The following is a 13,298-nucleotide window of genomic DNA, read 5'->3' as shown; positions in this document are numbered from 1 at the left end:
ATTTAATAATTTATCGAGATAGGACATTAACCGGGCACGTGCCGTTCAATAGCGTCTGGTGTTCAAATACCGGATAATGTCCCTGTAGTATTGCAACATTAGCATTTTGACACGAAGGAATTGTCTATACTATGACATGATCAATCCAATCATAGAATGCAGAGTCCGTCAATATTCGTTGCTTCAAAACTCTACTATTGTTGATTAAAAATTCGTGCAACGTTTGCAAGGCGTTTTACAGGAATGTCTTCTTAAAAAATCTTTGATATGTATTATAAAATAAAGAAAATAAAAATACGATAAGTTAACAGGGTTTAAACATTTGTCCCAAGATACAAAGCGTAAGTTAAGTAAAGTAACTAAAATGTTTGAAAATTCTGGCTTGAATTTTAGTGAAATGCTCTTTTTGAAAAGAAAATATGCACCTATTTTTGTTTTAACGTAAAGTAGATACTTATTACTCGCATGCTTTCAATAAATGTAAATGTTTTATTTAAATCGCATGACGATTCATCTTCTTTCGCATATCTTTCGCATATGTGTCAATGTTTACTTTCTGAATTGCTTAGTCATATTATTGTTTATTATTTAATTTTCGAAATAGGTGTTGTTTCTTTGATGCATATGCTACAAGTTTGATTTGATTTATTAACATGGATAAGACTTTACGATTTAAATGTTGCGATTTTGTTATAAGTCACACAGAATTTTGACAACTTCATATTGAGAAGGCGGAAAAAACATTATCTTTTAGCAATTCTCAAGCACTAACGGCGACGTGAGTAGAGTTGATTTTAAAAAATAAGATCGACATATCCGATTTGAGTTCGATTCTAACACTTACAGCAGACAGGTTCAAGTGAGATAAGAAAAAGGCGATGATCTTATCCAAACCTTTGACCAGTCTATTATTTTGATATTAAATTATACAGTTGCTTAAAATCACAATGCATCAGACACAGGTAACTTCTTCTTTAAAATAAAACAAAAAAACATAAGTTTCATAACATTCAAATAATGGTTTTAGAGTATGGTATACGCTTTCACCTGAAAAAGGAAGTGTAGAATTTGAAATGACATATGATTGTCATAAAAGTAGCAACATATAAACAAAATTATAGTTTTTAGACATACAAACAAAACACCCAATACATCTGTAACTACAAAGTTTTAATGTTTAATTTACTTATTACCAAAAGAAAAACAGAACAAAAAGCGTTTTACTTTTTCAAACTTTAACACGACTCAAAAAACTGTATAGAAATAAGCTTGTTGGTCAGAATGATGGACCTTAACATATCGTTTTTTGTTTTGCTTTGTGTTAGACTCTCTGGAAATCATTAAGATCTGTACATTTGAAGTATTGTGTGTTAAACATAAAATCTTTTAATTATTGATATTGACAGGGGCTTTTTATTATTACGTCAGTAACCTGGCTTATATGTATATGTTAGTGTTCATCCGAGCTGTTCGACTTCGACGGGAGCGATAGCGACAGGAGAATGTTTCGAATTTCTGTAGAACAGCTAAGGATGAATACTAACATACTTAGTTTCAAGCTGTATTTGGCCTCATTATTATTTACTTTATAATGTCACTTTGCGGTTTTATGAAGTACTATGAAAAATAGAAGTCGACTATGAACGAAATTTGATATAGTATCGGTTTTTGTTCTTCCATAGAATTTTAAAGAAATACAGCGTTTTCATTGGATGATAAATAAAGCTGGACACTAAAGTTAAGAACAGTCTATTTTGATAATAAGCTTGATGATCTTCCTTTTAAAATCAGTTACTTGTTTTGATTTGCTTGACTGGTTTATTGTGTTCATCCGCGGTTGTTATGTATAAATAAGTCGTTCAACTAGTTTTTGGTACAGTTTGTATGACACGTTTTTCATGGAATGTTTAATTTTGATATTAATTTTGGCCGTCTTTACTTTGGCTATTTTGAAAAGAATATAATATCTATGTAGTGACTTCGCTTTTCTAGGATATTTTATGTTTTTCTGAGGAGTTTCCTAGTGGGGAAAAACTTTTAATGTTCTGTATTTGCTTTTTCTTTTTACTTTGAATACAGAGCTTAATGTGTAAGTAACATTAGTTTCTGTTTTAAATGTAGAGTACAGTGAGTTAGCCAATAGCGGATCATAGCCAATAACGGGTCAATTAGTAATTTAATAAATTATTTTACTTAATGTTTTGAACTTAAAAGTGTTATAACCTAACAGTCATGTGCATTTGGATGTTAGCTACTCGAAAGCGAAAAAAAAATGTAAACATCCGGATAATTCTAACCAGATTCATTCAGATGCTTTACCAAGCGTTTCCGTTTGTCGCGAAATATTGCGCCAGTAACAACACAAATTCGCAGTCGCTGCTTTATTGCCGAAAACCCCCAAAAGATATTAGATCAAAGCTGGTAGGTATTTGATGCCCAATATGTTAACTATCTACAGCAGCAGCCGTTTAAAAAATGCATGAGGAATTATAGTGATAGCGCTGGTCAATTAAATTGCATCACGTTGCCCAATAGCGGGTCATGTAATTTTCCAGGAAGGGACCGCCTCAAAGTTATTCAACAGGTTTTAGAAAATATTTTTAAAGCAAATTTTGGTTTGTATACAAATAAATATAAAATTTAATTTATTTATGTTATTATTGCAAGTGAATTATGCAGTCCATGCTAAAATAATTATGGTGTTTTATGTAGACGTATAAACTGCTGCAACATTGAAATAGTTCTTGACTAGATTCTAAAATATTATTTTTAACTGTACAGTAACTTCTTTATTTTTAAGTTATCCATTTTAAACTTCAAATACATGTTTTTTATCATCACCCACAGGATGTGTGACAAAATTTATTACTTTAGCACTCACTTAAAGTATCTTCCCCATTGCCTCTAGTTTTTATTTCTTTGATTACTCCCCACCCCCTCCCCCCCGGTCTCCTGTCCCCTTCCCCTTTGTGGGCCTATTTTTATTTTCTTTGAATTCCTAATCAGTTAATCAAATTAATTATCATTTAATGATTAACCTGTCCGTGCTCTGTCTTTGCCCTGTCCTGTTTTTGTTTGGGGTCCCCCTGGGCTCCTTGCCATTGGTTCTTGTTGCTGGGTCATGTGGGGGTTGCGTTCATTGAACGCCGCCTTTCCATGTTGATCTTGTTTATCATATTTTTACAGAATTATTTCCCAATTGAACTAAGAATTTTGTTTAAAATTTAATAAAAAAAAAATTTTTATTATTAATATTATTACTTCTTCATTTCTTGTGGTATCTACTTTTATCTTCAAATGTTTGTTACTTATTATCACACACATCACATGTGATAGATTTATCACTCTAGAATGAATATTTTGTAATCACCCCCCCTCCCGGACTTTTGGTTATTGTTCTTTGTCATTACTCACATCATGACATGACAAGCTCATTTGTTTACTTGTTTTATTGTTTCAGATTCTAATGCCTAAGGGAAAGAGAAAAAGTGTTCAATGTAGTCCAGCCCAGAATGCAGCCTCCTCAGTGGTAAAAAAGTACAGAGGGAAGCGAATGAGTCCTGGGAAAGTGCAGAGAGTGAGATGAGCCCTATACATTGTAAGTAACAAGAGTATGTCACTAAGAAAAGCTGCATGTGAGTATGGACTGTCGTACGGGTTTTTGCAAAGGAGATACAGTGGGGAAACAGACATCAACACTATGAAAGGTCTTAGAGGTTTTAGACTTTGTTCAAGGCATATTCGAAAAGAGAAGCGTAAAACCCCATTTCTTGATGGGAGACCTGGTTACAGCTGGTATCAAGGATTTAGAAATCGGAATGCACACATAATTGGAAAATTAAACGAGACTTACCTTGGTTAAGTCGATGTTTGATTGAAATTCTATGAGTCAAATGAACACTTGAGGGATTAAATGAGATAGTACTGCGCATGCGCCAATTCAGTCTTTAAAGCATTTTGGCATTATTGCCTAAAAATTTTAAGAAATCTGCGATTTCTATACTGAAGTCATAAATGAACACAAATTTCATACATAATGGGATGGGTGTGGAGGGCATTTAATCCCTCAAGTGTTCATTTGACTCATAGAATTTCAATCAAACATCGACTTAACCAAGGTAAGTCTCGTTTAATTTTCCAATTCTATTTCGTCAAAACACTTTCGGTCTAAATGAGAAGTTTAAAGCGCAATAATGACAAAATATAACAGACCTTATTTCAAAACTCCTTCTTCAAAGGAAACAGTTTTCTGTCACCTCCCTGTCATAGAATCTCGAAAATGTTTTACAGTTTGACCATTCCTGCTTTTTCAAAATAGCAGACACAGGAACGCATTAAGTTTTGCCTTTGATGAAAGATTCGCCTCGCACACTATGTGCAGAAAACATGTCTGTGTTAACACCCGATCTAAACATTACTGTTTTTATCCACCTTGATACAGTGTCACGTGATACTGGTCCGTATGGTTTCACATAACTTAGAAGCAGTTTATTAGTTTTACAACGAACAGGTTTGGTTCTTGACAAGTATTCTTTCAACACGGTATAGACACAAAGCCTCCTATCTGGAGGATATGCTTTAAGAACAAAAGTTGAAAAATTCAGCTCCCGGCCGACTCTGTTTTAATAACGCATCAATTTTAAAAACAAACTGTGAAACTGAACTTTTTCATGTTATTAACTGATAACAAATGTATAGTCTGAGCTCTAGCTTGCATTCGTAATTGCCTATAAGCATGACAAGTTTCATAGTAAAAGATCTTTCAAAGACAAATGTTTCACTGGACTTAACTTGCGTAGAAATAGTAATACAGTGTTAATATCCCAAGTACTAATGTACTTCGACCGTGTTGGTCGTATATTAAAAACTCCCTTCATAAATCTTATAACATCTGGATGTGATCCAAAACACGATGGTTATCTATGACAAGTCCTAAAGCTGATAAAGCGCCTCGTGCTGTATTTAATGCACTATATCCCAAACCCGTTTGAAACAAAACTGTGAAAAAACTCGATAACATCCACTATAGTAACTGAAATTGAACTAATGTGTCGTTCACAACAATACTGTAGCCATCTTGATATATACGTTTGATATTGTCTTTTAGTACCAGTTTCCATGAAGACATGATAATTTTGGTTGCTTCTGAAGAAAAGCCACGGTTTCTGAAGCCTTTCCTGACACAAGACAAGCTATTAAAACCATTTTCCCCAATAATGGATGTACCTTTTCCCCTTTTGGGAGTGATAGAAGATTGTTCTGTGATGGAAGAATCAACGGTTCCTGTATTAACAATTTCATCAGCGTTGTAAACCATGTCTGTGTTGGCCACAGTGGAGCAATTACTTTGCAACTTGCCATATCTATGGTAATCTTTTGAATACAGCGTCCCAGTAAACTGAAAGGTGGGAAAATATAACAACATGAAAAACTACTCCAATCTAATGTAAATGCATCTACATACTTGGCTCCTGGATCAGGCTTCCAGGAGCAAAAATCTGATATTTTAGCATTCAATCGTGAAGCAAAAAGATCAATATCTGGAAATTTGGTTCTCGTGCAAATTTTTGTAAATATTGTATCATCTAGCTCCCACTCTAAATGATCTTGAACTTTCGCGATGGAGCATCAGCTTGGTTATTTGTACCAGCTATATGGGCACATGACAACCAAATATCATGATCAATACATAAATTCCAGATTTGCCTACTCACAAAATCACAATCTTCTGACTTACTTCCCCCCATATTGTTTATGTAACATACTGCTGTTGAGCTATCTGACAAGATTTTTATATGTTTGCCAGAAATTTTCTCTATGCTTGCTTTTAAACTATGCAACACAGCCATTAATTCTAACTTATTAATATGCCATTTTGATTCTTCTAATGTCCAACGACCCCCACTTTTAACGGTTTCTAAACAAAACCCCATCCTTGCAGACTTGCGTCTGTTTGTATTATTAATTCTGGATTTCCATGACTAATATGCCTGACTTGATGTCTTATATTTGAAAACCACCAATGTAGTTCAATTTTCATACTCTCAGAAATAGTCATTTCTGAATCAAAATCACCCTTGTTAACCTTCAATGCGATAGTTTTGGCTTTTTCTAAATTTCGATAGTGCATTCTACCGTATTCTACAGCAGAAAATGTTGACACAATAATACCTATAACTTAAGCAACATTACGAATTTTAACCTTTTCAGCTTGATAAAGCTTTTTACATTCTATCTCTACTGTAAGCATTTTTTCTTGTGTTAAATAAACAAGCATTTTTTTCAGAATCTATCACATTTCCCAAGAAAACAATTTCTTAGATGGCTGGAACACTGATTTTATCATATTTAACATGAAACCTAAACTGAAAAACATGTTCCTTGTGACATCAAAGATTTTCTAATACATTCTTCTTTAGTTTCCCCGCAAAGGAGACTATCGTCTATAAATCCAGAATTAATATAACCTAACCCTCTCAACTTTGAGTAAAACGGGCTTTAACAGCTTTGTAAATAACCTTGGACAAGGTGCCAAACCATTTGGAAACACCTGATACTCGTATATTTCTGAATTAAATGAAAACCTAAAATATTTCAGCTGTTCTTGAGCAAGAGGTACACTGTTATATGCATGGAGTAAATCCAATGATGCCATAAACATATCTTTTCTTATCAGTTGTAATGTTTTTTCAAAAGTGTCCATTTTAAATGATAATATGGTATGAACGTATTCAATTTTTTCAAATTTAGAATCATTCTATAGTCACCATTTTTCTTTTTTCTAAGAAATATTGGGGATAAAAATTGCCCCGTCTCGTGGTTCACTTTTTTGATAACACCTAGTTCTAACAAGTTATCTATTTCTTTTAATATTATATGTGATTCTTCAAAGTTAAAAGAATATTGTGGACAGTGTTCTTGTTTATATTCATAAAATTCTGGTTTAAATTGGATATGACAATGTTGAACCATATCCAAAACAGTGTTATCACTTGTCAATTTACTCCATTCATTTACAAAGTACCTCAATCTGCCTGCTTTAAAAATATTAAATTTTACCTTATCTACATGCGTGCCTTCCCCACTCCCCGACGGGAGTAGTTTTTTGGATCATATGAACCAGCAGGTTGTGGAGCCCGGAACATTCCACGGCCACTCCTCTAGGGTAAGTGCTACGACCCCTAAAAGTCCCTCTGTAGGGCAATCTGTAACTTGGTCGTCCTCTCAATCCCCCACGGTGGATTTTACTACTGATTTTTGCACAGTCCTCTATCTCCTTTGCTGTTTTGGATACGTCGTCTCCAAACAACTCTTGTGTAAAGGGCAATGAATGTGTACACAAATGTGCAAATTCTGTTTTTATTTCCGGCTTCATCAAATCTCTACGTAACAAATTTATTTGTCTATTAGAGTGACCCAAAAGAGCCAAAACATCATTACAATTTTCAATTAACTCACCATATTTCTCATGTTCACGTTCCAAAATTGCCATTTTGTTCACCGATTTCACCAAAATAGTGGCAGCTTTGATTACAGAAGTCTCGACATTCTGTAATTTTTTATCATTTGTCCTAGCACCTTGTGATATGGCATCCCATATCAAATGATTTGTTTTTACAACAACTAGACTGTCACAGTTTTCAGGTCTAGCATTTTGTTCATCTTTAACAAGTTCTGAATAACGTTCATCTTCAATTCCATTCCTGAATAATTCATTAACGTTCTCGGACAATGTTTCATCAACACTCTTATCGCAGTGTTCTTGCATTTTAAACCTCTTCGCCATGGAAGAGAAACGACTGTCAGTGTTTTTGCGTTTTGTCACATTCGCGTTTTCGTCTACGCGATTTTCAACCGGAAGTTCATCTTCCGAAGGCTCAGGCACGTAAGAACATTCGTCCTCGTACTCAAAACTTTGTTCAAAATAGTCCATTCTGTTGCTAACACTAGTCAACTTTTTATCTTGTTCGTTCATGGACTCTTGAATTTGTTGCAACAACGTCAACATTTTATCATTAGTATTCGCGACCACGTCAGAATTTTCCTTTTCCCCGGATTTACCGGGTTGCGCCGGTGATTTTCCTTTTGACGAATTTGCTTATTTATTTGCCTTTCCAGGCCTTTCCGAACTACGTTCGGACCTGTCTCTTGTTTTTTCCCCTTTCCCAGAGGGAAATTCTTCCGGCAATTTCTTACTTGATTCCGCCATTATTTTATGTTGAACACCACGTGTTACAACGAAAAATCCTATTTTTACACAAAATACACAATGATATAAATATCGAACGTCGTCCGATAATCAATTGATGAATATTACTCAAAATATATCCGATATTAAACAACAAAACTCGATAAATCTTATTGTAAACCGCGTTTACAAATTATTGATATGAATTAGCGTGTCGTCTTTACGACGGCATGCAGCACACTGAATTGGCGCATGCGCAGTACTATCTCATTTAGACCGAAAGTGTTTTGACGAAATAGAATTGGTTTACGCTCAGAAACACCTCTTGAACTGAAGCGTTCAAAACTTTCAAAAGAGACACTTGATGAATGGTACACAAATTATAAGGATTTCCTGATCAGTAAAGGTTGTCTGGAAAAACCAGGTTGTATGTGGAATCCGGATTAAACTGGCTTCAACATGGGTGCAAACAAGGGCAAAGTTATAGGTCCATCCCGTAAGGATATTCCTGTGCCTGAAATAAGTGCTGGAAAGCAACGTCTAACTGTGATGTACTGTGGCAATGCTTCAGGACAAATGATGCCACCATTTTTTGTTTTTCCTGAGCCCAAGCCTAGAGCATATGACCCATTAAATGGAGCTCCAGAAGGAAGTTATATTGCCTATACGAAGAAAGGCTGGATGGACGGCACAACATTTTCAAAGTTCATTGATCACTTCGATAAGTTTGCTGGTGTTGAGCGACCTGTTGTGTTACTTTTAGACAGTGTTGGAAGTCACATTAGCCAAGAAGTGTTTGTGAAAGCAAAGGAAAAGGACATTGAGCTGTATCGCATTGTCCCCAATGCGACACATTTGATGCAACCCTTGGATAAAGGTGTATTCGGTCCTTTGAAAACCAAATGGAACTTAGTTGCTAGAAAATTTGCACGTGAAAACCCTGGAAGATGCATTGGGAAAGAGATATTTTGCCAGAAGTTAACAGAGGCTTTTTTGAACTTTTACAAACCTCTGACTGTTATCAATGCCTTCAAAGCTTCAGGAATTTATCCAGTGGATAGCGCAGTTATTTCAAGTGAATGTCTGAAACCCGGGCTGACATTCTGCAATGATAAGTCGAAAAAGTCTAGTACAGTCAAAGAAGTTAAAGTAGAGGAATATCCTGAACAAGTCATGGCAAAGGGAGCACTTGAAGTATTTCAAGAAACGTCATCTACTCTTGTTCGTGAAAGATATCAATCACGGTTGTCTGAAGGCTATGCAATTGAAGGCCAGTCCCCCTGTTTTGACATTTATAAAAAGTTATATCAGAAAGCAAATCCAGTTAGTACTGCTGTGTCATCTGATAGAATGATTAAAAAAAGTGGATTGGATTTATTAGCAGATGTGTCATTTCAGTCATACAATGATTCCCGAGATGCTGATAATAATATGCAATCAACTGATGAACAGACCAATTCAGTTCAGATCTCACCAGCACTAAGAGAGGCTTTAGTTTATCCTAAGGCACCAGAAAGTTTGAAGCCTGTTAGAAAAACATTACTTAACAGCTTGCCAGATAATCTTTCTTCACCAGAGAGCATTCGTGCAATGTCCCTGAAGCAAATTCAAACAGTGGTGAAATTTGCAGAAAAGGAACACAAAGCAAAACTGGCATACATGAAAAAAAGAGTAAAACAAATCTATGTGAGAATGCCTTAAAGAAAGGAAAGTCTAAGATTAATGTAAGCAAAGGAAAGGCACCAGGGAAAAAGAGTAAAACAAATAATGTTAATAAAGCAGAACTGAGAACAGACTTTTGTAAGGGGTGTATGGCTACTCGGGAAGAAGATATGTCATATGGATTTGATAAACTGTGGTTGCAGTGTGATGGCTGTGATGGGTGGTTGCATGCAGAAAGTGTTTCAAGACCTGTTGATAAAGACGCAGACTTCTTTTGCCCAGATTGTCAATAAATGTAAATTAAAATTTTATTAGCCCATAAAAAATAAATAAATGCTTTAATGCTGTGCTGGTATTTATTCTTTTTTCTTAACTTATACTCATTAAGATTACTTTTTTATATAAATAAAGCTATTGTTAAATATAATTTTCCTTTATTAAAGAAATATTTTTTATTTTTCAGGAAACTTCAGAACAATCCATGGTCCTTAAAAAGTCAGTTATCAAAGGGTATCACGCTTTTCAAATAAGACCATCATCAACTACACCCCCAACACGTCTAACTGTAGAGCCTGAATATACAAATATCCATGATACTGATGCCTGCTTGGTGTGGTTGCCGCCACTTGAGTCATTCCAAACATTGTTACATGATAGTGTCACTGACCAAAAACGCCAGCTACGGTTGCGAGATGTAGCAGGACTTCCAATTTGCCATGTTCTACGAGGGATAGCTGGTTTTTTTCGTACCATTATGGACAAAGGACATATCGAAGCTGAAGTTACCGGTGAGCCCACTCAGAGTTTCCCACCATGGCCGGCTCCAAGTTCTGAAGGTGGTGGGGTTGTGTTGCCATGCAACTATATTATATTTCACCCAGATATTGAGAGTAATTTTCAAAAACTTTCTGTAATGTTAGATAAAATCCCAGAAGGCCCTGCTATGACACTGAACAAGGAATAAACATGTGTAAATTTTCAACTCTGTAAAAGCCAATTAAGCCTAACAATGCTATCATTATTTTTTTTCCAAGTCTTGTTATTTTAAGGCTATCACTTTATTTTTTCAAAGCTTAGTTATTTTTAATGTCCATTTTGCACATTCCAAAAGTTACTTATTGGTCATATTTCTGAACCATTTTTAGTTTCCTTTTTGCTTAGGTTTAGTACAGTAAAAGTTAATTAGTATTTTGTATTAATTTACTTGCTTTATCACAATGATTTTATATTCAAAGGTATTTTATCAGATGATAAGCATCTCATATGATATAAATCCATATTACAACATATTTAAACTCATTTTTGCACTTTCGACAGAATTATTAATCTTTCATACACATAATGTGCCTGTTAGTGACTGAAAATTCATAATCTTTTTAACCAAGCAAGTATTGTTTAATGATCTAGTCAATATTGTTTTACATCATTACATGTATTTTTTTAGGTTTGACATTGAACCAAGTCAATTTTGTTTAATGATATTAAGTCAATATTGTTTTACATAATTAAATGTTTTGTTTTTTTAGGTTTGACGTTGAACCAAAAAATAGATAAATATAGAATCCCTAAAGAAAGCCCAACACGGCAGAATTGAAAATGTTGCAGGCTCGGTTTGATTGAGCCTGTTCATGAACGGTACTGGAAAGTGCAAGTTACCGTCCACGCCCCCTAGCACCGGCTTAAGCAGAATTCAACATTTAAACGTGAAATAGTAAAATTTTGAATTTAGAAACATCCGCAGATGTGTTCATACGGCGGTTATCATGGAACCTTCAAGTCGTCAGTATTGTTTAATGATCGAGTCAATTTTGTTTTACATAATTACATGGGTTTTTCTTTAGGTTTGACTTTGAACCAAATCAGTATTGTTTAATGATCTAGTCAATATTGTTTAACATTATTCACATGTGTTTTTTTAGGTTTGACGTTGAACCAAGTCAGTATTGTTAAATGATGTAGTCAATATTGTTTTACATCATTACATGTATTTTGTTATAATTTTGTTTGTTTATATCACAGAGTGCACTCAATAAGAGAAAATCAGTTGAAAATTTTGTTTGTTATTCTTAGAAAGTGTATCTTCATAATGACCACATAGAAGAACATGCAAATTTCTTGAGACTGCATTTAAAGCTTTTGATTCACAACAAGAGACTTGTGTTACAGTTCATTTAATGGAATTTTACATAGAATGTGCACAAAATTGCTTCGATGAGCTGCTTTGTCCCCTGTAACCCTGAAAATGAAAATAAATATGTTATCTACACAATTTACAATTCATTGAGCAGATATCTAGATCAGCATAATTATAATCATTATTGTTTTTACCACAATCATGCAGCTGTCACTTGGATTCTTTACTTATTGGTACCCTTTTCACTTTAATACTCAGCGGTAACACATAGTTGTGTAATATTTTCCTGGTTAAGGGAAGAATTTGACAGATAATTAATGTTTTGAGAAAACCCCCCGTTCGTATATCACGTGACCCGCTAATGGCCGATTTGACCCGCTATTGGCATGTTTATAAAGGGTTTGGAAACGGTAAATACACCACGATGCATTCAAAATATGAATTCACAAGAAGTATACAGTAAAAGGGGAATAAAAATACTTCTTATCATCATACATTTATATATGAATCTAAAAATCGTTCGTTCATAAACACTAGAAATTTCGATAGTGACCCGTTATTGGCCAACTCACTGTACTAGGGTTAGAAAAGTTATAGACTACAAAATAATGGATTCGGGTTTGAGTCCCGTCAGTGTTACTACGACTAAGCACAGTTTGATAAGTTTGACGGAAGATTCGAGTCCTGAGGGGTCTTCGAAAATTTCGGGCAGTAAAGGTACGGTAGTCACAGTTCAGGACAAGATTAGTACGACCAGTACGATTAAGACCAATGGGAAACATATTCCTTGGAAAAAAGGCTTTGTTCCGGTCCCACAGTTTGAGTTTAAGGTTCCACAGTTAAATTGAGTTTACCTGTCGGAGCCTCCGATAAATGAGACGAGGTAAAAACTACTGCTTCATCGGCTAAGCTTCTCAGCGATGCAGATAAGAAAAAGAAACTGATGGCTCGTCTTGCAGAATTGGACGAGGAACAGAAGATATAGCCTTCCGTGGGATTAAAATAGCTCGTCTCTAAGCTAGGATACAGAATGCTCTTTTTTTAAATTCAAAAACCGTTCACAATTATTCATTGTTGGCACTTATGACATTAATTCTAGGGAGAATTATTCAGTTGATGACATTATTAGCTATTACTTTGATTAGGAGTATTAATCCTCACACTCATATTGTCTTTTCATCCATTTTGCCTCGCCCATGTGATTATTTGGATACAAATGCTAAAGTTAAACAAGTCAATAAGTTGTTAGAAGGTCAATGTAATGAGAGGAATTGTCAATTCATTCATTTTCAGGCCTTTTTTCAAGTTTGGTTA

The 13,298-nt window shown here is 34.8% G+C and overlaps 1 protein-coding gene across 1 annotated transcript; it reads left to right on the top strand.

The window, feature by feature from the left end:
* The first annotated feature begins 3,413 nt into the window (after nt 1–3,413).
* On the top strand, nt 3,414–10,814 carry LOC132752999 (uncharacterized). Its single transcript, XM_060743411.1, has 2 exons — nt 3,414–3,529; nt 10,314–10,814. Exons 1-2 carry the CDS (start codon nt 3,467–3,469, stop codon nt 10,812–10,814), a joined length of 564 nt encoding a protein of 187 aa, XP_060599394.1. The 5' UTR covers nt 3,414–3,466.
* The last annotated feature ends 2,484 nt before the right edge of the window (nt 10,815–13,298 follow it).

Source organism: Ruditapes philippinarum, unplaced genomic scaffold (genome assembly GCF_026571515.1).
Source record: "Ruditapes philippinarum isolate M1 unplaced genomic scaffold, ASM2657151v2 ctg2679_1_1_1_1, whole genome shotgun sequence".
Taxonomy (NCBI): Eukaryota; Metazoa; Mollusca; class Bivalvia; order Venerida; family Veneridae; genus Ruditapes; species Ruditapes philippinarum.
This window is presented reverse-complemented; position numbering and strand designations above follow the sequence as displayed.